Genomic DNA, 23,288 nt, shown 5'->3' with positions numbered 1-23,288 from the left:
GTTCGATTAAAGACAACACCACTCGTACAGAGAATGAGGTGTGTTTCATTTGCGGGATAGTACACAAATATAACATTGCGTGTCCAAATATGTTTGTGCGCGGCACATTTTGTGCTCTCTATATCATATTTTTTCTGAATATTAACGTTGCGGAATGGGTGGACATGCCGCAGTTCTCGGACGAGACAAAAATTTACAGGTAAGTCAGTGACACCACATTCTTCGTAGATTCCTTTAGATTAATATTGCTTTTGTTATGCTCTTTAAGGATACCTTCTATACAATACGATCAATTTTACAAGTTCAGACGAGGTGACGCGGACATTAATTTTCCTGATGGCCAACGAAATGACAGTCAAGCTTATCGTCGTCCAGCCACGCACATGATGCATAATAAAAGAACAGATATTAAAAAGATAAATTCTATCTCGGTGTCGACAACGCCAGCGAATTTATTTCCTGTTCAAATCGCCGATAGTTTTGCAGACATCGGTAAAAATCGCACTGCCACAATGACTGCTGATATTATAAGTGAGGTAACGGATAAACAACTGAAATTAATAAAAAATTATATTTCTAAAAACAAAACATTTTTCAGAGAAATACTCTGTAATATTATAAATGTTTTAGAATAAATTAAATAACAAAGGCGATATGATCTCGCCAACAAAGGGTACAATAGTTGACACAGTTACAACTCAACCACCACCAAATGTTAAGCAAGAAACATCGCAAAATAAATATTACAATTCTACATCAAAGACGAATGATGGTATATTCCAATACCTGCCTATAGATATACTTAAAAGTGTTCATCGTACTTTACAATCGCAGCCAGCGTCGATCGAAGGAAAGCTTTACTTTCTTAAAACGTTCGAGAAGACATTAATATCGGAGATAGGTGAGATTTGCAGAATCATTCTCGGCACTTCTATCAGAAACGCATGTAGATAGTTTATTCTTATTTTATCAACAGAATCTCGCCTCACCACTACTATGGCACCAAGTCGTAAAATAAGAGGTGTCGATTATGGACATGATGATCACGACGATCATTCTTTAGGATTTCCCTCTATAGAAGGCGCACTGATGGCCATATCCTTTCTTACGTTCGCAGTTTACCTTATCCGATTAGTGATGGTAAGAAGAAATTTTTAAATGCACTATTCTTCTAACATTAGTAAATTGTAAAATTGCAATCTATTTTCTTATCAATGAAAATCCTTGTAGCTTCTCTTCCGGAATCTTAATATGCCCACGACTACCACAACCGCTGCTGCGATATTTCTCGGTAGAAGAAAAAGATCCAATGATCTCGATGACGATACTGCTAGGATACTTAGCAATATTAACACTTTCGTGCCCGATTTTTAAATATAAAATAATAATATAAATTATAATATAAAATAATAATATAAATTATAATATAAAATAGTATGTTATTGATGGTGGAAACAAGTAAGAAAAATTGGTGATTCTAAATGAAAAAAATATATTGAAAATATACGGAAAAATTTCTTCCTACAAATTTTTTCCTTCTTATTTTATAAAACAAGATTTAACATTTAATTAATATTAAACAAAAGTTTTCAATATTTGAAAATTTTAATGCTTGTAAAAATATTATCCAATAATAATGGATCTTTCAAAACTTTGTATAAAAAAATTTGACTTTTTATTTCTTTTTTCGTGAGAAATTATTCTTTTCCCAATTGTGCCACCAATAATGACGTACCCTGTAGGTCTAGGAGTGCGGTTTACTTGGTGCTACAGAGAAATGCTTCAGAGAATTTTTTGATTCATGAAGGTCTTTGTTCTAATTGGTTAATCAAACGATTCGAAGCATTTGTAGCACCAAGTAAATCGCATTCTACATCGGCTCGTGAAATCAAAATAAAATGCAGTATATCAATACATATATCTCAACTAAAATCGATTGTTAATATTAATTAGCGTTAATTAATAGATATTAATTAATGTTATTATTGAAGTTAAACAATCGTTACAGCTTCGCTTGTATATCCACTGATGACATTGAAATAATCGAAGGAAATACATCAATATAAGTTTCCACAGAACGTCTTAATGGTAATTCGCGCAATGCACCGATAAGATATATTAATTTTGTTTTATCTGTTCGAAATATATTCGAATGTTCGGCGATAACAATACCTTGCGATAATAAATTAGACCATGTCGTGTTATACAAATCGAGTGATAAACAGTAGGGATGTTGACAACAGTCCTTAGTTTCAAACATTAATCTTTCTACTTCTTTTTGCGTTTCAATAAGAATCGTCCGATCCGTGAGTTCTACTGACGTTCTTTCTGTCCACTAAAGCAAAAAAAAAATATGTATTAATGTTTAATACATCTCTCATTAAGTTTAAAATTTTTTTGAGATAAATTCTTACCTCAGATAATATAGTGCATATTACATATATAACGTCTATAAAAGGTAATATAACGTTATGTAAAATAGAAAATAATTTAGTATTATTTCCTATAAAAATTGAATTATTTGCTATATATAAGCAATCCTCTAATAGCAATACATTCAACGATTTTTCCCATTCTGTTTTGATTAAAATTTTGTCTTCAGTCGGACGCATCACAAATTCTGTGCTGAGCAATCTTCTTAATACTTCATATCGTTCAAAAGCTATTCCTACAGATTAATAAAATATGAGATTAATAAAAAAAACTTCCTTCTTTATTAATGTAAAAAGATTGAATTTAATAAATAAGATTAATTAACGTTTTAATCAGTCTATTCGCATTCGAAAGCAAATAATTACTGATTCCATTTTATATATTATTATATGAATCGCTAAATAAAAATAATCATTAATGTTATTAATATTTGCAATCATTACCAGTTTGGGTGCCATTCTCTCCTATCGTCGCGGCAATGAGAGTTGTTTCCGCCAGAAAAGCTAAAGTCGGATTGACATAAATTACAATATTAATAGCGGGTACCGCTATTTGCATAGTTCGTTCAGATAGAGGATATCCTTTGATATTTGAATAATTGATTTGTTTGCTACTTTTATGTCTCTGTTTGATTTTTAGCGTATTCAACGAATCGAAGACCATCAACTGGTCATGCGGTTTTAAGGATTCCAATATTTCCTGTTTGATCTTATCATTATCAGTGCTACAACACAAATTGCAAAATATGTTTTGAAGAGCAGTGGTCGTTTGAGAATATTTATAAATCATCATATAATGACAGAAGTTAAAGGCTAGAATTATTGTCATGTATATTAATAATTGCAATTTCAAATCGTTATAAAAAAAAATAGATCTATACTAACGTTTCAATTTCGTCGAACATTAAAGCTTTCAAGGATTTGGTAAGAAAACGTTTAAACCAACAATAATCCTTGGCTAATGAATCAAGCGTATACGGCTCTTTCGGTTTCATCTGGATTCTTTCATTGAGAAGCAAAGCGACGATATTGATCGGCATAAGTACAGTGTTCTTCTTGTGAGCTTCTATTATAAGATAAGCTATATTCTTCACTACTGATGATGGAATCTTGAAGGATGGATCTAGAACTTTCCTTTTGCGATAGTCTTTGTCTACAAGTTGACGAGTGGATATTGATTCCCCGATATTGAAAAAAATGCGTCCATAAGAGAAAGGTTTCTGTAGAATGGAGAGCGACCGAAAGAGTCCGACCGTACTTTCTTTTGGCTTTGGAATTCCTAATATTTCGTAGACAAATAACAATTCTTCCGGTGGTCGTTCATAATTAATACTCATAGGTATAAAGTGTATGTCAGGTACATCACCTTGAAGCAAACTTTCTATAATGATGGACAAAAGACCTATAAAAGGATGATATTAAATTTAATATCCATTTATAATTTGGAAATATCTAATATTTTCTTTACTTACTCACCATATTTTGGCATCGTGCTCTTCTGGCTGCGACTTCGTGTACCCTCAATAAAAAATTCTATCGCCCTATCGCTGTGGCTAACAATAGTGTTAATATACGAACGAAAAATTTGCTTGTATAATAAATCATCAGAAAAACTACGTCGTATATAAAATGCTCCGGTTTTTCGCAATAGTTCTCCTACTATTTTCATATTATAAAAATCCATGCCAGCAGCGATGTTTGGCAGTGCCATATCATAGGAGAAGAGAATCCATGACAGTAGAATAAAATCTAAGTAACTTCTGTGAGATGGCACATAGATATATTGAACTTGAGATATCTGTGATTCCTGCTTCAAGTTAGAAAATGTCATTTCATTTATGTAAATTTTTGAGAACATCCTCTTCATAGCCTTTGTGATAAAGATACCTGAAATTTTTGAACATGATTATAAGACATTTAACAAAAAACAGATCTATTGATAATTTGATTGAATTACAGTTTTATTTTATAGAGCTCCTTGCAATAACAGATACAAAACATCAATTAATAAAATATATATATAATAATCACTATTGAAGTAAATAATAAATTAAAGAATATAATATCAACAACTCAAGATTAGGTAATATTTATCAAAAATATACCTAGCCAACGAACTGTTGCCAAGTCTGCTTTGCTGGCCATCTCATTTATCATAGCACGGGCGCTAGTCTCGACATCCTTAACTCTGACACCTGTAGTTCTTGCTATGGTATCAATAGCCAGTCTGACTTGATTGTCGAGCAAAACAGCTCGTATAATCTCCTCTCTGTTGTAGACCGAATCGGGTGGCAGCATATGTGGTAGCAATGGATCCATGGGGCGCGTTATCCATAAGAGATCGCAATCTTTCCGTCTATCCTCAAGCAAATCCACGAACTTAACATTCTGCTTCATATTGCACAGTAAAATATCCTGCCAGTTTGTTGATCACTGTATTTTTAACACTTGACTTACACTTGATTTACAAGTCAATCAACTTGATCTCTATCAGACTTTCAAGAGAATATAAAAACCGAGCGTTCAACCGCGAAATTTATTTTAAATATCAAGTGATGCAGAACTTTTTTTAATTCCTCGCATTAAAAAAATTTCTTAAAAATGTTTTTCCGCAAGTTAGATGAAAAAAGAAAAATCAAATAGGTAACAAAACTATTTAAACTCGCGTTTACATAGGGTGACAGAGGAATCTTCCATTTTTTTCTCTCTTCCTTTTTATTCTTTCACGCCACTTCGGAAGAACAGGTGTTGTAATTGGCCGGCGCCATCTTGGAATTTTATACATGCTGCGATTGAATTTTCTTCTCTTTATTTACATAAATATCTGCAATTAAGTCGAGACATATATCTGATTAATCGAAAAAGAGGGAAAAGAGGAAAGAGGAACAAACCTCATGTCTGCTTTTTTTTAACCGAGATCGCCGGAACCGGCGAAAAGTAGCGGCGAATCTCGCAGGCGCAAAATAATTAAAAAATTCTAAAAAAATCGACACAACGAGGCATTACAATGCATCACGTTGCATTACTACATTCACATTAATAAACAATCCGATAAATAATTCATAAAAATTTATGATCCTGGTGTCACGTGTGCACGCCCGAATCCCGATGCGTGAAGTTAAGCACGGATAGGGACACGCGCACCTATCGTAGGTTTGTTCGTTTCGTTCGCATTCTCTAGCGCTTTTCGCCATGTGAAATGAAACTCAAACGTGTTGCGCACAATGATAGAAGTATCTTAAAGAAAAGAAAGAGCATTTTATTGGCGATCGAAATCGTTCGCGACCGAAAACAGGACACTTTCCATTTAGATGCTTTTTCACAAATGTCATTCTACTTTTCTTGGCATTCAATGAATAACAAGGATAAAATGATACGAGTCAACAAATGTGACGACTTGTATCACTAAATAGGAAGCACCCAATATTAGAAAAAGAAAGAGCGCAAAAAGCAAGTAAATAAGGCTACACTCGGAAACATCATACAAATATGCTTTATGCTTAACATTCGAGGAACAACAAGGATAAAGCGATATATGAGTCACTGAGGTATATTTCCGAACGTAACCGGATCTTGGCTTAAATATTTCACGTTGGCAATACTGTGTGTCTTGATAAAATTTCAAATCGTCTCAAGGGCGCGTTTGTTCCTCTGCTCATCGGTTGCGAGTGCCAGTGATTCTTTTTAAATAACAAGAATGTGTTCGCAAAAGAGAGTGAGATTCTTCGAGAAAACGATATGTTTGAAGATATGGAAAATACTTGTACTTCTTTAAGCCACTCATTTGTTCTAAGCTCTCACACGATTTTGATCAAATCCGGATCAATTGTCAATCAAGCTTTATTAAACGAGATTGTCTACTGTTTTGTTAAGACAGATTAATTAATTTTTTTCAATTTTCATTAAAGGAATGATGCGAAGAAATTACGAAATTTGAAATCTTGAAGCAAGCAATTCTGTAGTGACATGTTTATCAACGTAGATTACAATTTATATTTTTCTTTATCTTTTATTGATTTTTAAAAAAGGTAAAATAAATTAAGATTTATTAATCTGTATTGATATAAATGGATATTAATCATCAATTAACTTAATCAGTGATTAATTTCAAATAATATCTAAATTACTTTATTAATAGAATTATTAATTTTTTGTTACTTTATATGTAGAAAGGAAATTAGATCACACAGACGAGAGAGTTGTAATTACAATTTAAAAGTAATGAAATTTTTCTTTAAATGTAATTCTAGTAATTCTAGTAGTATTTAAACACTAATTAAACATTAATTGTTCTTGATAGCTGTGCTCTTGATAGCTGTTAAAAAAGAAACATATTATTATGAACTTAATTTCAATTAAACATGTTAATTCTATAAATTACAGAGCATAGAAAAATTCATAATGATGTAAAGGATAATGTTTAAGAGATCCATAAATCCATGCCATCCATATTGATGGCAAGAGACAAATAAATCTGTCGCAATTGGAGAGAATAATGGACTAGCTAGAATAAAGTTTTTTTATTACACTGTAACAGGATATACAATTTGCCCTGCCATGCAGGTAAGTTGTCCTCTATTATTATTTCGAATATCAAAGGCATTCCAATGGATCATGTAGACGGTTCTCGTGTAATCTCATTTAAAATTACTTTAGAAATTTATATCGAGTCATCTTATAGAAAGATATATATATATGGAGCATTCCCAATTTAATTTTTTCCAATCAGTTTGATTTTTTTCAGTTATATTTGAAACCAGTGACTGTGAAACTTATCAGGTCAAACAAATTGAGAAGCCTCTTCAGTCTTGAGGAGGATGTCTCATTGAAATTTTATTCTAGATAGAATTATTGAAATTTGATGATAATTTTTATCTTTTTAATTTTCAGATGACTACATAACAAAAATAATAAGCTCTCTTTATAAAACACAGTAACTTTGATCTGATAATTTTTCTAAAGTCATCATAGTCATTTTATGAATAATTGTGCAGATAAATTAAAATGTTACACTTTGTGTTTATGAATTTTTAGTCTATTCTTTAATAGTTGCACTTGTTTCCTATGCGATAGAAATTGTTCACACGTTTCTGTTTAATTGCAATCGTTAACTTCAAATTAGTTCTTAATGATAGGTTCGTCGTACTTAGGCTAAAAAAGTACTTAGGCAATATAATCGTGACCTGTTTTGATCTTATGTCATTTCAAATTCTTATCTGATGTTTTATCATCGATTGTTATGAAAAAAATTCACATTAATAATTCGAAAAAAAAGCTAAGATTATTATAAAAACATCATTAATCAGCGGTTCAATATGCGTACTTATAAAAAGATATGCGCATAGGTAACACATGCAAAGTGCTATGCGAATATAAAATACATTATAATATGTGGGCTTATAAAAGCGACGACTTTGTCTTTTATTCTCTTTGTACTTTCAGCAGTAACAACAGCAGCAGCAGCAGATGAGTCGATTGCTTCATACAATGTCTCTTAGTACTTATGTAATTGTGCTAAGACTTAGGTGAGTCACGGAGAAAAAAGAAAAGAAGTGAGCACAAACAAAACTTTCTCTGACAAAGTAATAAAGTATCGATAATGTATTAAATAATAAAGTATTGATAAAATATTCAAGGCCTCTTATAGGAAAAAGTATCGTTAAGTAAAAAGATTGAGACAATATAATATAATCATAATCAAGGAACGCGATTACAATCATATGAAAATAGCAGTAGAGCGTCATTTTTCTTGACAATTTTTTCAGATTATTTTCTATGCCTTATCGCGCGCGATAACATATATGTATAAATATTTTGGACATATATAAAATATTTAAAATACGAATAATTGTTATTTTTATAAATTCGCGTTTCTTTTCTCACTACGCTTCACTATTGCGTTTTTAATTCAAGGTCAGATAGATTAATTCTGATCTTAATTGCCGAATATTGCCGCATGGTCATGCCATTTAAAACTACAAATTCTTTATATTACACTTAACTTTCATTCGGCGCACTTCTGATTATTTGTCATCTTGAACTGTTGCGAAAGCCATACTTAAGCGAAATATAAATTTATTCTTTATACGCAATTTATAGAATTACAAATGGCAAAACATACGAACGGAATTAAAACATATTTTTGCTTACCGCAAAATTTTACTTGACAAAATTTTACTGGACAATAAGATCTGAGCTTGAATTATATTTTAATATTAATATCAGAACAAGCAGGCAAAATTATTTCTTTAAAATCAATAATTCTCGATATGATACATGGCTATTTACAGCATTATTGCTAAGTAAACAATTGATTTATTGAATGCTTTTCAAATATAGGTCTGGAATGTATAAGCATATTAATCTGATGGCGATCTGATGCCGAATTTTCTATTACCGTTTCATAAATAGTTCTATATTTTTACTCGTTAAAATCTTCTAACATTTGATTAGCAGCAGCCTGACAAACATTCTCATTCTTTCACTCATACTTAAAATTCATATTTCTTTGTAGCGTTGTTTTTTTTCGTTGTGTTATTACGTTATTACATAGAGTATTTCTTTCTCGCATTTAGTTTGATTTAAACTTATTTAACTATCCGACATTATCTTATCGTGAAAATACCGCGTGTGAAAGGATTCAAGGAAATAAAAAAAAAGGAATCCATGTTACATCTCGTACATGTAAATAAATAAATAAATTTATCTCTTTACTTCACAGATAATAAATAATTCTCTATGTTAATAATCACTCGTAAATGAGATTGGAGAAAGTTTCACCTGATTTTTTTACCTAATGAGGTTCGTTAAAACTTTATACTCTATCTCTTATAACAATAACAACAACAATAACAATGAATACAATAATTACAGTTAACTGCGACTTCTTAAAAATATTATTTCGCTTAAGGGAACATTATTACTGATTTGTGTGTATGAGGAACATAGATTATGATAAAGTTTTACATAAAATATACATTGAACGTGGCGATGTAGTTAAATTCTTTGGTATTAGCGAAAAAGCAGATGAGCGAAAATATTAAACGATTTGGATGCATCATACATATGGCGAATTGCATCGACATACTTAAATTAGATCAAGCGTTCAGAAGATCGTTATATAGGGCGACAAATCTTGTCTTTTTTGGTCCCTGAACCTACGGCTTGTACTTATGCTTAGCACCTTGAAATTTCCATTGTTTGATTATATATTGCGAGCTAAGAAGTGTAGTCAGATGTGCAAGAGAACATGCGCATATATAAAAAAATATTAATAACTCATTCGTTTCCGTGGCGAAATGTACATTTCTCATTAATACATGCGCATTGTTAGACAATCATATTTCCTGCTCCGTTTCATCACACGTGTATATACATTATTACTTGTTTTAAATTGTCGTTTCAGATATTTCTTTATATATAATAAAATGTAGCTCATTTATTCTTACAATGCATGATTTGTATATATTTTGTACTCAATACGCGTTTTGATTACACAATGTTCTGTCATCAAACAGAATAGATGCTAATGATATAGCAGGCAGATATCTAACATATTACAATTCTTAGCCCCAAGTAATAAAATCAATATCTCTATAAAAATGCGAAATCGAAAACCAGATTGTCAATTTCGTTAATTTTATAAAAAACATAAGAAATTTTCAAAATGCAATGTACAATATTTTTTACATTTTCTTCAAGTTATTTTTATAAGATATTAGAGAAACTTTAGTATATAAATTAAAAAATCAAAAAAAATCAAATTTAAAAATTTTTGCTATCGAATATATATTTCGAAATTGACAATTTGATTAGTTTCGATTGATTTATCTATAAGCGTAGATTTTGATTAATCTCACACAAATGTTTCAGGAGGTTCAGGGAATTCATACTTTTGCTTATGTAAAACAATATTGGAGCAATTATATCGACAAAAATTACAGTTGAACTCCAACAAAAAATTAAAAAAATAGATTTTTTTATAAACATTTAACAATTTTGCATACGAAATAAACTGATGAATAAAATCAATATCAACATAATTTTCAATTATGTTTATGTAACTAAAACTCGAGCTATATACATGCATATATACGCACATACATGCAGAAATGTGTATATATACACACATGTGTATATATACAATATGTGTATATCTACACAGTACATACACACATAGATGTGCGTATCTATCATGTGTTATTATATCATTTTTTAAAGTGTTTATTATTAAGTGTTTATTTTTATTCATTTAATCACACATTAGAACAATTTGCAATCAATGTTTTTAAAAAATATGAGGTATTTTAGCTTATTGTGGCATTAGGCCTTTAATATCACGGTCACTTCTCGAATTGCTCTGTATGTGTATGTGTTAAAATAAAATTTATAGGTTTGTGCAATTTGATACGCGATGATTGTGCGATACATAAAGAAGTTATCGTAGACATAGTAGTATCAATAGATTTGTCAGATTGCAATTTTGTAAGCGTGATTCTAGAATCCATACTTATTCCTTATTTGTCATACATATATGTATAATATAATATATACACGTATTATTGCGCATACGTATTAAAAACGTGTAAACTTTAAAAGCATATCGAATAATGCTATTTGTCCTTACACACTCTACCTGTCATCACAAAAGGCCTCGTAGTACGAAAAGAAACAAGTATGTATGTATACTCGAAACATCTTCAAACATTGAAGATTTCATGTATACACAAGCTTTTTACTATTGCCCGTACAAATTTTTTTCACTTAATCTCTACTTCGTGATTCGATGTTTGCGTTTGGTTGTGTTTTCCGACGTTTGACCGTACGTTAAATGTCTCGATCATATAGTAAAATATACAATAATGAAAGGAGGACGATTATTAATTCTCAAGAACGTTTTTGTGCCCATTTCAGATCATCAGCTCTTGGTTTGCAACCGGTAGCCCACTCGATTATCACCTCCAAAATGTACCAAAATTGGAGTTTCTCTAGAGGCCAGTTCAGCCACCCTGTAGTGATGCAAAAATAAGTCTCATGGGGCGCAACGTGATGCACCCGGTGATGCTTCCTTGGCAAGATGATCCTATGCTCTTGAAGCCAAATAACCCAAGCAGGTAATCCAAAGTATGTATGCGACCATTTATGAATCTGCAAAACATATTATATATTCTTTAATTGTATAGCAAAATATAAAGCAGCATAAGTCATCCAAATATTATTATTTTTAATTTAACAATTATGAATATACAAATTATTAATCTAAAACGTAATTTTACTGGAGTAAAAGAATATCTGTGATATTATATTTCTCTAATTAAATCACCTGATTAGTCATTGCTACAAAAATGGCAAGTAGAAACCAATAGCACGTCCATACGAATTTCTGTTGCATTTCCACTTCGGGCAACGTGAGAAAGTCCCAAGTAAGTTTAGATAAGACTGGTATCGCGACCATGAAATTGTCGCCGTTAGTCTCTATGAAATCATGTCTCGTTATACTGGTAGGATCTATATGATGTTCACGAAATGGTCGTAGAAAATTCTATAAAGAAAATACAAGAGCTTTATAAGTTGGAATTTACGATTTATTCTGAAACAAATTCATTTTTATTATTCTCATAATTCATCTTTATTATTTTCATAATTTACCTTCCCCAAAATCGGAAGTTCGACGGATCCCCAGGTATCCGCGGCCCAATGAACTAAACCCGAGCCAAAGTCGGCCGTGATGATACCACACAGAGCAGCTATTGCTATGGAACTAAAATTTTCCAGTCGTAACCTGATGAGCACGAATATGGAATTCACGGCTATGAGAGTGATACAGATCCCCACACAGATACATTCTTGTGTTCTCTTGCCTGGAAACACATAGCGTAATTATCTTCTTTAATTTATTGTAACGATAAATAACGAAGTTCAATGGTAATATATCTAAAAACATTTTCAGCGAATTTCTAAAAGTCAGTACGCACTAAAATACGCGATCTATTCTCGTTACGCATTTGTTTCTTTTATTCAACGGAATATATGCTTACATAAATTTTTGTATACATTAATGAATACATACGTTCTCTTTATATTCATGATGGAGCAAAAATTTCAAGGTATGAACAGATACATTCTTGACAAGTCATAAATTTTAAGGAGAACATAGTGGCATTTTGTCAGTGTTATGCAAATAGTTTTGAAACGGTTTTTAAATATGACGAACAATTTTGTTTTCGATGTTAAATGATCGCAATATAAAACGAGTCCACATACCTGTACTATATAGATTTGCAAGTTCCTGGGCACCTTTATGATTAGGGCCCCATCTGGGCACGGTTCTGTCCTCTTGCGAGGTCGGTACCACCGAGTTGGCATTGGGATCATCCTCGAGCATCGAATTTTCGTAGATCTGACGCTCGGTCTTTACCGGCGCTAGGAAATTGGTTGCCATGGAACATGCGGCCGACGCGGCCTGCCCTAGGTTCGGTACTTTTATGTCCTCCATGTTCTCATCAGTCGAAAAACTCTTATGCAATAGTCTACGCGAACGAACGATAATGTTCCATCATGCTCTATTAGAACTCGAGCATGTTTGGTAGAAATCAAATTTGATAGACCTGATTTTTCAGCATCCGGGAGACGCTACCGTTTCATTCGTTGAAAGATAAAAGAAGGCAACAGGGTTTTTCTTCTTTGTATACACGTTGTGTTATTTCAGGACGATCATTATCTCCAGATGATCCTCTCTCTCTTTCTGTCCGTCGCGTAAAAAGTTATTCATTCTATTTCATGCGATGAGATTGTGAATTATTAGTTCGCACTCCTGAGAGAAGTTTAGAATCGTTTACCTGTTCAGTTCAGGTCATACTTTTTTTCAGGTCGGAGGTCACGTCGCAGCAAATACCTACAACAAAACATACGTAACATTCAGTACAACGTAACATTCAGTGTAAAGGGCAAGAAGCATTCCCTCCAAAGAAGTAATCTATCTGAAACTTTAACTGAGGAATTTGCGATTCTCGAGAGAAGCGATACGACGATATCGCGTTTAACGAGGAGCGTTTACATCGGAACTGATGTTATCTAAATTGATATTGCCGATTCGAACATGATTTGCACGCCATTATCATCGAATGTGTAACACAGCCCGTACACATCTTGTAACAGTTATTTGCATATCGTAATAATTGGGCTACGTAATATCGTAATAAATGAAATGAGCTCAGCACGCCGAAATAAAGGAGACTCTACTCAATTTCAGATTGGTTAGTCGGCGTGATCATAAAGTGGGTTAATTCCGCATTTGCACGGAACCGTAGAACATTATGTCTTCATATCTCCGCGAGTATCGCGTGATTGTTCACGGATTCACGCGACGTTCACAACGTTCACACTCGCGCGACTTCCTACGCGCTAAAGTGCCCATTCGTATTCCTATACATTAACGATTCTCGAACGTGAAACTGAGAAGTACATATTTGTAGGTGTAAAATGCGTTTATATGCGCGAGCACGCGGTATAACAAAGATGAAAGAACGCGTTTATAATGACGCAGTACCGTTCATACATCATTTTGTCTATACGCCAAGCATATTTCCTTCGAAGTATATGGATCCTTTTAATAAAGTCTAAGTCGATTCTTTGAATAAAAATATCAAAATCCGATTTACGAGACTAATTAAAAAAAAATATATATATATATAATTAAATTATTTTTTCAAAATTAGTAACAAAGTAAGTTTCATTTTGATATTTTTAATCTGAAACTTTATTATTAAATTAATATTGGAAACTTTAAAGCTGTAACAAAAATAATAATCTTTGATCTTTTTCATTTATGAAATGAATTTGCGAAATTTATTCAAAATTTTATTCAAAATCATCCAAAATACCAGAAAATGATGCATATAGCGAAGAAAATATATAACATATATATTTTTACTTTTGCGAATGATGTAACGAGAATATCAGAAGATAAGCAAAATGGTTCGGAGAAAGGACTGACGATGAAAGAGAAGATGTAACGCTTGAAGGATTCGAATACTTGGAAGATCGAACATCGTCACTCGTAGGTGCAAATTACCGCTCGAATTGATTTTCGAAATGGGCTGGCTTTTTAATGCGCCTCCTCTCTGGCGAGGAGAAATCGCGTGCCGGTAATTAAACCGAAGGCGAAGGGTTAAAGGCACTCTCTCAGGCACAACAACGTAACCGATCAATTTCTACACCACTAGGGGCGTATCGCGTACGTATATCGTCATCATTCGCACGCGAAATTCACGTCCTCGCGCCGTAGACGCTCGGCTTGCGGCTCACGTTTGTCGTTCAGCTTATCGCGGTTGGTCCGGACGAAGCGTGTCAACTTGCGCGACACGCGTATCATTAAATTAGAAAATTTTTCACTCCGTTTCCTTTAATGCCGCCACATCGTTTGTTATTTCTGTCGGTAATAATATGTAATTATTCAATATATTGAACGATGATTCTCCTCCAACATTTACTGACATTACAAAAAAAAAAAACCTCATCTATGACTTTGTAAAAAGACTGGAATATTAAAAAGACTATTTTCCAACTCCAACAAGAGAAAATTATTATATTTATTAACGTTCATATTTTTTAATCGATAATCGATAATCGTTTTATATTATTTAATATAGATAGATTTTTCTCAGCTCAATCTCAAGTTTTTCTTTATAGAATAAACGCACACAGAGAAGGGTCGTAAACGCTGCTGCTGATGCAACAGATCCTACGCGACCAGTTCATAACGAGATCAAAGAGAACGAAAGAAGAGACGGACTGAAGTTATCTTGTTTGATCGCGCGAGTCGCAATCTTCGTCGCATTGTACGTTACATGAGTGCATATGACTTTTTGCGGTTCAAAGGTTCGTACATATTTACGCACACTGGCATTTGCAGGCGGACGTATCTCGCCGTTTGAAACGTCGCCACGCGATGTTATACATATACAGGACTCATGCAAGAGGAATGGCACGTCCATCTCGTCAGGATTCAAATGAGATATTGGCGCACGTGCGAGCGAGCACGCGCATACACGTGTGTACACGCCTTTGCGAGGAATTCTCTCGCGATATGGGTAAGTGTATGCATTCATACACGGATACGTCATATGAGTCATAACAGTGTTTGTATTCTTTCTATCTAGCTTGTCCCATCCCATCTAGCTGACTTCGAGCACTTGATATTTTTATAAGAGACGTAATATTCTTAGGAATATATTTTCTATTAATTAGAAATTCTATCTAATATAAACTTTGATAAACTTTAGAGCAAAAGTAAGGTAGCTTCGAAGAATGTAACTTGTAATAATTATGCTTGGTACCCAATAAAAATCTCTATGATGCTAATTTTACTTAATTTCTTATCTTTTACTATAAATTATTATTTTTTTCATAAAATTTATGTATAAATAAAAAACTTACATTCTTCGATACGGACTCTGAAAAAAATATCAATCGTTTGAAATTAATCGAAGTAGCGAATGAATACGCTTGTGATTCACTGTATATATTATTCGTCCGATCTTAGGGCATCACCATACATAGATGCACAGATGCACGCTTGAGTATTCTGCTCGAGCATTCAATAAAAGAATCGGAATTTCAATAGAAAAGAATTAAATGATTCAAATGAATTGCTATCGATGAATATCACTATTAAAAATAATATAATAAGTTTACATAATATTTATTTACATAAAATGAGTGAAAATATAAATTCTACCAATGATATGTTTAAATAGAATTTATGGTAAATGATTACACACCTCAATATTGTGAATTTCAACAAGAGAAAATTATATCATTTATTATAAATGAAATTTATAATAAATATGATACAATTTTCTCTTGTTGGAGTTCATAATAGGCGGATTATAATTAAATTAAGGCATATTTTGCCGCGTTGAAAATTAGTATTGGACACATATAATGCTATCACGCGTCGTTTCTTTATATAAAGGTTATTTATATAATTCAATTCCACAATTATGACACGAGGATGTTAAATTCTGTATAAAAGCTATCTAATTATATAAAACAAATGGCATTAAACTGTGATAAAAGTTTTGATTACTTAGCTGCTATACGAATAAACTAAAAATAAAAAACTAATTTATCTTAACACACACACACACACACACACGCGCGCGCGCGCGCGCGTATTCTTCTCTCACAGGATTCAAAAGGGTTGGGGCACGCAATCAACTACTACTGATACTATGAACCGACTCGTACGTCGTCTCGCATGTGAATGTGCAAAGATATTCAGACAAATTACCGATAGATGTTTTTTATGAATAATAATTGCCCAAAGAAATGCGAATTCCCTGGAAAGCTACGGATAATCCAGTCGACGATGAATTACTATTTAAATACATTCGCGCAAAAATTTGATCGCACGTTATTTTATCAGAGTAAAATCATCGTACCTTCTTGCAGGCTGCTGCTATCATCGGCTTTGAAGCGTCTTCTCGATGGTGACGGGTGTCGACAAAGATCGCCGACGCGCAATGCGACAGCCATGCGAGGATTGGTCTCGTCGTCGAGCTCAATTAATCTCTAGCAGAATGGTTAGAAACGATAAATCGACGTAACAACAAACACGAGAGGAAGAAGACGACTTGTATCTTATACCGGCACGGTGACACACGCACACACACATACACACACAGGCATCGCGTTGAATACGCGTGCATCCGCGCGAAACGCCTGTCGCTTTGCTCACCGGCTGTTCCCCGATAGAAGGCCGGGTTCTCTTAGGCTAGGTTCTCGCAACCAGATTTTTCACCGGGAGCTGACCCGAGCGATGAGGAGTTAGTAGGTATAGGCCGCGTGAACAAAACGTATGTACGAGACGTGGTTTTCGGGAGCCAGCGTGCCGACGAGGAAAGTAACAGAAGAGAATGCGAAAAATTATGAATGACAGAAAAAGAATCGGAGAAGGGAGAGAAAGAGAGACGATAGGAGATGGAGGTAGGAGCGAGGAGCCGCGGAAGGAGCGCTCGTGTGCGCTCACGCTCGCGCTCGTACTCGCACCCGGGCTCGTCGAGCGAGAGCCTCTCTAGGAGCCGCGAGAGCGACCGAGAGAGCGAAACGCGCGGCGACTAAAAGGTCGATCCGGGAATACCGACGTTGTCGGCGACGCGACCGAGGCGCTGCTGCTTTCACGTCTGTTATCCGCCGCCCGCCTGCGCCCGTCCGTCCGTCCGTCCGTATACCCGCACGTTACATACCCCGCCACGTTTCTCCACGATCGGCGCCGCCCGACGACAGCGTCGCGACGCCGTTTCTCGTGGCGCCGTCATGCGGTCGGCGCGCCTCGTCGATGTCGATGCGCGTCGTCCCGTCGATGCGCGACTGGTACACGCGTCGATGCCGCCCGTACCGAGGTGCCCGAGGACGTACGTGTGTGTGCGTAAGCCGGGACGCGCGTACTCGTGGCTGACTCGCTCCTCGCGTGCGACCGTCCGTCGAGGTCTCGGCGAGCCCCGTAATTTCTTAGTCATTTGTTGGATTAACCCCCCCTTCGCGAAAACTGAATTTGCCTCACTCGATTCGCAAGCCTCTTCGCGCCCTCTTCTTTTATTCCGATTTTCAAATGGGTAGAGCACACGAAAAACTGTAACGTCACCTCGAGCTTTGCGCTTGCCAATAATAGTAAAATCTACCGATAAACCGTAGAGGAAGAGAAAAATATCGAGTGACTCCTTTATAGATGATATTTGTCAGAAATTATCATTTCTATCCAATTTGTTAGTTTATACGAGCAGCCACTAAACTTGAAACCTTGCAGGTATTTGTGTTTACATGCAATTCTTAAAAGAATTATGAGATTAAACCAGCGTTGTAAGGTCATTTAATGAAGCCTTTTATGGTTACAAGGACAATAAGTCTCATAGATATCGGAAATCGTTAATGATGTAATATATATGTATATCTATTTATATATTGATTTTATAATTTAGAAAATTCCTAGGAATTTCTTAGTTTCCTATTAATTCCGCTAATTATATCCACTAAACCTGAATTGCTCTCAACTTTTAAAACCTTTAATTATTTCAATATCTAATACTCTACTAAGAAGTCAGTTACATAAAATCTCAATTAATCTTATCTTATCTGAGTCGATTATAATTGTAGAATCTCTCCTCTCTTTTAAATACATGTAAATATTACATATCATTCCACCGAATTTATATATCGTATAATTTATTAAAATAATTTAAAAAAAAAGAACCGCATCTATATCACGCTTCTTAACAAAGGACTCACGATTCTCCGATAGAATTTACAATTCTGAATCGTATGTATGTTTCAACGCGAGATGGGATATAAGCAAGACGCATGTACAATGCATACGCGAATCGTCCTTGAACCGAAACAAATAGGTGACAAAAGGTAAAGGACCCTCGATCACGTGGCGTAGCGATTGTGCGTATCCTCGATTGTCTGGCGGCTATAACATGTGGGTGTTTCGCAGGGTGTTCATACTTTATTTAGAATCGACTCGACCTTTGTCGAGGGCGAATCCCACTGAGTTCGTCCCCGACTTACGAACTCGTACTAAAGACCCAGATTACATTGCGGCCACGACGGATTACGTTGCACCTGCAATAACGATGGCGAGCCGATCGTGCCCCTTGACACTGGCGACCGGTGGTCACAGAGGAATTCCGTAATTTCTATCAAAGCCAATCGATTTCTAATATATATTATAGCAGTTCGCTTGCGGAGGAACTTGGCCGTGGTGATCTGTCAATATTTGCGAGTGCCGACACGAGTCCGGAACACGGGGGCCTTTATGTCGTTGCAACATTTCGCAACGAGCGTAGATTGATTTCACCCGCATACGTGGCTCTTTACGTAGCGTTAATTATTTACGAGACACACCGCCGTCGTACTTAGTCGAAGGTGTAGTTCTGCCTCGTGTGACTCTACTATCTAGAGAGAGAGAGAGAGAGAGAGAGAGAGAATTGTAACTGCTGCCATTATAATTTAAACTTATACATTGCGTTGTACAAGAGCGGAAGAGTGGTATTATGATGTGATAAAAGCGCGTAAATTCTTTTTTCAGGCGAGACGTCCACGCCAGATTTAGCAGTTGCGAAAATCGGAATTGCACGAACGACCTTTTATCACGAATCAGCTCGGGCCAATGAAATTTCGAAGGATCTAAATGGAATGAGTCGTGGATATTGATCAAGCGATTCCCAGAAGCGAAAATGTGACCGGCAAAGATTGTCGCGTGAATCTATGGGAATTGCGATGACGAGAAAATACTTTCGATTGAACGAAAGAATCGATGTCGTCTTCTACGTGAGATCTACAAAGACGAAAGATATAAAAGCTCGGTAAAGCCCAATGATATTCGTTGTATTTGTGCTATATATTCCTTTCAACATGTATATTATTGTAACATGAATATATATATATATATATATATATATATATATATATATATATATATTAATATCTCTCGTGTTATAATCTGTTTATCTATTTTGTACTCTTCCTATTGATCAGTTATAAAAATCCAAACATACTTTTAAAAATAAGTTTTTTTAGTGAGAATCAATAAATAAAAAATGAAATTTACAATAAGATATGTATGTCAAGATTGTAATTAATTAGAAATAAGGATTAAAGGTTGTTAAACTAGGATTGTAACATGTATTAGAAATTAAATATGTTAAAATTAATTTTTAATATCAAATATATATATATATATATATATATATATTTTTTTTTTTGAGAGGGTGTTTACGCCTAGAAAAGTCTATAAGGCTCAAGCACTTTAAGACAATAATGAACGCGATCTGTTTTCAGGCACAGGAAAAGTCGATACTTCGAAAATATAAGCCCCGAGTCATCTATCCTTTTCACGGAACGTAAATGAAGCGTGTACGCGTAATCACGTGGCGGTCGCTTGTAATCACGTAGGCGGCAAATGATTACACGTTGTAGTAACCATTCGAGCAAGTCGAGGTCAAGACGAGATCCTATTGGACTTACGCACGGCACCAACTCGTTTCTGTGTCTCCACCGATATTACTATACATACACATACGCCGACTGTTCGTGCTACCCATCGAATCGATGATCGTCATCTTTCATCGGTATCACGCGATACATATTTTCCCACTTCAATCCACATTTGCGAGTTTGCGATTATCGTTTCGGTTATTTTTTTGAAGGCTTAGCTTTCCGCGGAATTGGGACAGGCGGATCGTTAAAGACCGCGAGGTCTTTCTTACGAATAATTTATCGCAACGACATGAAATTAAGAAACGTCATTAGCCGCCCGCGGCATTTGCTACTTTATTGCTCGACAAAAGAAAGCACAGTAGGTCTATCTAGTTCCAAGTATAGATTGGCAATTATCTTCGCATCATAGGTTGACATATGAAAAGGAAAATTGTTATTCATTTCATTTAATGTGAGGTATCTGCATATGATACGCATAATTCTTGTGATCTTATCTGCGAGGAAGGATTTGCACTTATCTTTTTTAACGTATATCATACTGATAGTACTATTTGATTAGAGATAACGCGATCTAGTACTTCGGATGAGTACATTTTGTATTGCTTTGTTTCTGCAACTTTTTTTCGTAGATTTGACAACCATTAATTCATCAATCCATATCTCGTGAATGTCACGCGAAGGCGGCTCTGATCTCGGAGGATCTCAGGTGCATTCTTTCACTTCTGCGTCTCCCTGTATTTAATCCGCGTTCTATCTATTCAGTTTTGGCTAGCACACCAATAACGGATGACATCACTCACTCAAACCTATCGCTAGCTTAATTTGTTGGCGCATCAGCGATTACGTTTTCGATCAAGTTCCATCGCCGATCGCTCGCAACCTCATGTATATCATGCGAAAAAAGAATTATGTATATCACACAAATTATGCATATCATCGCTTATCTTTCATACCACATTATCGGTTAAGCGTGATCGGCAAGCGAATTGTATCATAAGACTCTGAGCAAAACATTCAGATAATATATCATAATATATCATATAGTCTAATGATAAGTCCTTGCGGAAATTACGAACTTCCGCAACACGGTTACGTTATTATCCATAGATTTAATGAATTGAATTATTCCAATATAAAAGAGACCGTATAATCTTAATGTCAGAATCAGGAAATATAAAAAATTGAAAATATTTTAAGATTATACATCTTATATGTCGTAAAAATCGTCGTAAAAAAATCAAAACTGGAATATAATTTTAATTGGATTTGTTTATTTATTTATAAATTTTAAAGTTGAATTTATTTACAACTCGAACTTGCAAGAATTATTTGTATTTAGAATTACCCGTGAACACTGCGCAGTAGTGTTTTTTATTAATGAAAAAAAAAAAAAGAAAAATCGTTTCTTTCGCGATCGTGAAGACGAGTCCGCGGAGTGACGATTCATACTCACAATTTACACTTCAGACGTCAGGCGTGCGTGGGAGCACGTTCAAGATCCTCGCTTCCAGTTTCGTGGCGACCAATTGTCGTGCCGACGAGAGTCCGCGTAAGGCGACGAGGCAATGCCGCGTGCGACAATGCTGAGTATCGCGCGCGCGCGCGCGAACGAGCGAATGAACAAGCGAGCGAGCAAGTTGTTTTTTCACCGGATGAGTCCGCATGAGCCGGGTATATATTTTATCCGCGAGCTTGCGTGCTGCAAGGAATCGGCGACGATCGCATTCGTACGTCCATTTGAAGATTCAACATAGCATTGTTGGCGAATGTAAACACAGAACAATAGGATCTCCGATTAACAAAAAGAAGCATCCCGATGTAACTCTTACGAAGCGCCATAGACTCTTACAGAACGCCATATACTTGCTGGATTTATTAATAATAATGTTGTAGTAGCCTAGGCGCATGTAATCCGCATGACCCCATGCGTGTAATCGAAGTCGAGAATGCGTATTTTATCTTATTAAATTATAAAATTGAGATTTGTGAATTTTTCCACGTTTAGAAATATCGATTTCTTAAGAAGTTCATATATTATTGAAAACGTACTTACATTTGATTAAGATCAATGTGAGAATCAACATTGTCCATCAACGTTGCGAAATTTTGTGGAAATTTCTCTCGCAAAAAGAACATTTTTTTCTGTTACGATACGATGCATTTTATAAGATACTTCATCACCCTAGAAGTGCGAGATCTGCGAGGAATGAATTGAAGATTGTGTTATTCGATCAAGATCTTGTCAGAGGTGACGTGGCGGGTCGATTGAGTTTTGGTATCGTGACGTCGCGAGACGCTTTCATTCACGAAACTGCTCTATTTATGTAAATCCCACATTATGCAACGGGCGAGCTGAATGAACGGCTGTGATACGTATATCGATCGGGCGATTTGGCAGCCTAAAATCGGACTTGCACATGGTTTATTATCGGTAGATCATGTAGATCGACGTAGGGGCAGACAACAAGTTTCGATGTGACATCGATAAATGTGAATGAGTTCATTTTTAGTCGCGCTAATATATATTTTACGATCTCTCTCGTGTCATAATCTATTTATCTATCTTGTACTCTTCCTATTGATCAGTTATAAAAATAAGAATCCAAACATACTTTTAAAAATAAGTTTTTTAGCGAGAATCAATAAATAAAAAATAAAATTTACAATAAGATATGTATGTCAAGATTGTAATTAATTAGAAATAAGAATTAAAGATTGTTAAACTAGGATTGTAACATGTATTAGAAATTAAATATGTTAAAATTAATTTTTAATTTCAACCGATTGTTTTTTAGAACATAAACTTTAACTTTTTTCTAAGTTCAAACTTTTTGTTCCGCGTTATAACTGTTTAGT

The 23,288-nt window shown here is 34.8% G+C and overlaps 3 protein-coding genes and 2 long non-coding RNA genes across 11 annotated transcripts; 3 read left to right on the top strand and 2 right to left on the bottom strand.

The window, feature by feature from the left end:
- The first annotated feature begins 89 nt into the window (after nucleotides 1–89).
- On the top strand, nucleotides 90–1,953 carry LOC105428493 (uncharacterized). Of its 2 annotated transcripts, none has more exons than XM_089077653.1 (5): nucleotides 90–199; nucleotides 269–536; nucleotides 631–901; nucleotides 977–1,140; nucleotides 1,231–1,953. In XM_089077653.1, exons 1-5 carry the CDS (start codon nucleotides 90–92, stop codon nucleotides 1,372–1,374), a joined length of 957 nt encoding a protein of 318 aa, XP_088933779.1. In that variant the 3' UTR covers nucleotides 1,375–1,953. The 2 variants fall into 2 exon arrangements, with proteins under 2 accessions (XP_088933779.1, XP_088933780.1); XM_089077654.1 differs by having other exon boundaries at nucleotides 155–207; nucleotides 239–536.
- Nucleotides 557–5,610, bottom strand: Dhap-at (dihydroxyacetone phosphate acyltransferase). 2 transcript variants are annotated; one of them, XM_011640829.3, is made up of 7 exons: nucleotides 5,324–5,610; nucleotides 4,538–5,256; nucleotides 3,909–4,319; nucleotides 3,318–3,834; nucleotides 2,877–3,157; nucleotides 2,415–2,668; nucleotides 557–2,335 (listed from the first exon to the last, which is right to left on the bottom strand). In XM_011640829.3, the coding sequence occupies exons 2-7, from the start codon at nucleotides 4,827–4,829 to the stop codon at nucleotides 2,003–2,005; spliced, it is 2,088 nt and encodes a 695-aa protein (XP_011639131.2). In that variant the 5' UTR covers nucleotides 4,830–5,256; nucleotides 5,324–5,610; the 3' UTR covers nucleotides 557–2,002. The 2 variants fall into 2 exon arrangements, with proteins under 2 accessions (XP_011639131.2, XP_011639140.2); XM_011640838.3 differs by having other exon boundaries at nucleotides 4,538–5,238.
- Nucleotides 5,611–7,822: 2,212 nt separating this feature from the next.
- Nucleotides 7,823–22,039, bottom strand: Kua (Plasmanylethanolamine desaturase Kua). Of its 4 annotated transcripts, none has more exons than XM_089077652.1 (6): nucleotides 17,681–17,866; nucleotides 16,877–17,006; nucleotides 12,696–13,326; nucleotides 12,081–12,292; nucleotides 11,755–11,973; nucleotides 7,823–11,579 (listed from the first exon to the last, which is right to left on the bottom strand). In XM_089077652.1, exons 3-6 carry the CDS (start codon nucleotides 12,925–12,927, stop codon nucleotides 11,319–11,321), a joined length of 924 nt encoding a protein of 307 aa, XP_088933778.1. In that variant the 5' UTR covers nucleotides 12,928–13,326; nucleotides 16,877–17,006; nucleotides 17,681–17,866; the 3' UTR covers nucleotides 7,823–11,318. The 4 variants fall into 4 exon arrangements, with proteins under 4 accessions (XP_088933778.1, XP_088933777.1, XP_011639088.1 ...); XM_089077651.1 differs by having other exon boundaries at nucleotides 17,173–17,795; XM_011640786.3 differs by lacking the exons at nucleotides 16,877–17,006; nucleotides 17,681–17,866 and adding an exon at nucleotides 21,886–22,039.
- Nucleotides 12,167–15,794, top strand: LOC112552704 (uncharacterized). Of its 2 annotated transcripts, none has more exons than XR_016139421.1 (4): nucleotides 12,167–12,307; nucleotides 15,123–15,271; nucleotides 15,346–15,523; nucleotides 15,593–15,794. It is a non-coding gene; the product is annotated as an uncharacterized LOC112552704 (long non-coding RNA). The 2 variants fall into 2 exon arrangements; XR_016139420.1 differs by having other exon boundaries at nucleotides 15,571–15,794.
- On the top strand, nucleotides 18,002–23,199 carry LOC105428461 (uncharacterized). The gene is made up of 3 exons (XR_016139419.1): nucleotides 18,002–18,240; nucleotides 19,522–19,798; nucleotides 20,274–23,199. It is a non-coding gene; the product is annotated as an uncharacterized LOC105428461 (long non-coding RNA).
- Nucleotides 23,200–23,288: the final 89 nt, after the last annotated feature.

The sequence above is a fragment of the Pogonomyrmex barbatus genome, unplaced genomic scaffold (genome assembly GCF_055798465.1).
Source record: "Pogonomyrmex barbatus isolate J1 unplaced genomic scaffold, ASM5579846v1 scaffold2, whole genome shotgun sequence".
Classification (NCBI taxonomy): Eukaryota; Metazoa; Arthropoda; class Insecta; order Hymenoptera; family Formicidae; genus Pogonomyrmex; species Pogonomyrmex barbatus.
This window is presented reverse-complemented; position numbering and strand designations above follow the sequence as displayed.

Coding starts and splice junctions, on each gene's coding strand:
- Dhap-at (XM_011640829.3), bottom strand. CDS start 4,829: ATGAAGCAGAATGTTAAGTTCGTGGATTTGCTTGAGGATAGACGGAAA. Junction 4,320..4,537: donor GGCAACAGTTCGTTGGCTAG/GTATATTTTTGA, acceptor CAAAAATTTCAG/GTATCTTTATCACAAAGGCT. Junction 2,336..2,414: donor TATGCACTATATTATCTGAG/GTAAGAATTTAT, acceptor TTTTTGCTTTAG/TGGACAGAAAGAACGTCAGT.
- Kua (XM_011640786.3), bottom strand. CDS start 12,927: ATGGAGGACATAAAAGTACCGAACCTAGGGCAGGCCGCGTCGGCCGCA. Junction 11,974..12,080: donor AACTTCCGATTTTGGGGAAG/GTAAATTATGAA, acceptor TTTTCTTTATAG/AATTTTCTACGACCATTTCG. Junction 11,580..11,754: donor TTGTAGCAATGACTAATCAG/GTGATTTAATTA, acceptor TATGTTTTGCAG/ATTCATAAATGGTCGCATAC.
- LOC105428493 (XM_089077653.1), top strand. CDS start 90: ATGTTTGTGCGCGGCACATTTTGTGCTCTCTATATCATATTTTTTCTG. Junction 537..630: donor CTGCTGATATTATAAGTGAG/GTAACGGATAAA, acceptor TAAATGTTTTAG/AATAAATTAAATAACAAAGG. Junction 902..976: donor GACATTAATATCGGAGATAG/GTGAGATTTGCA, acceptor TTTTATCAACAG/AATCTCGCCTCACCACTACT.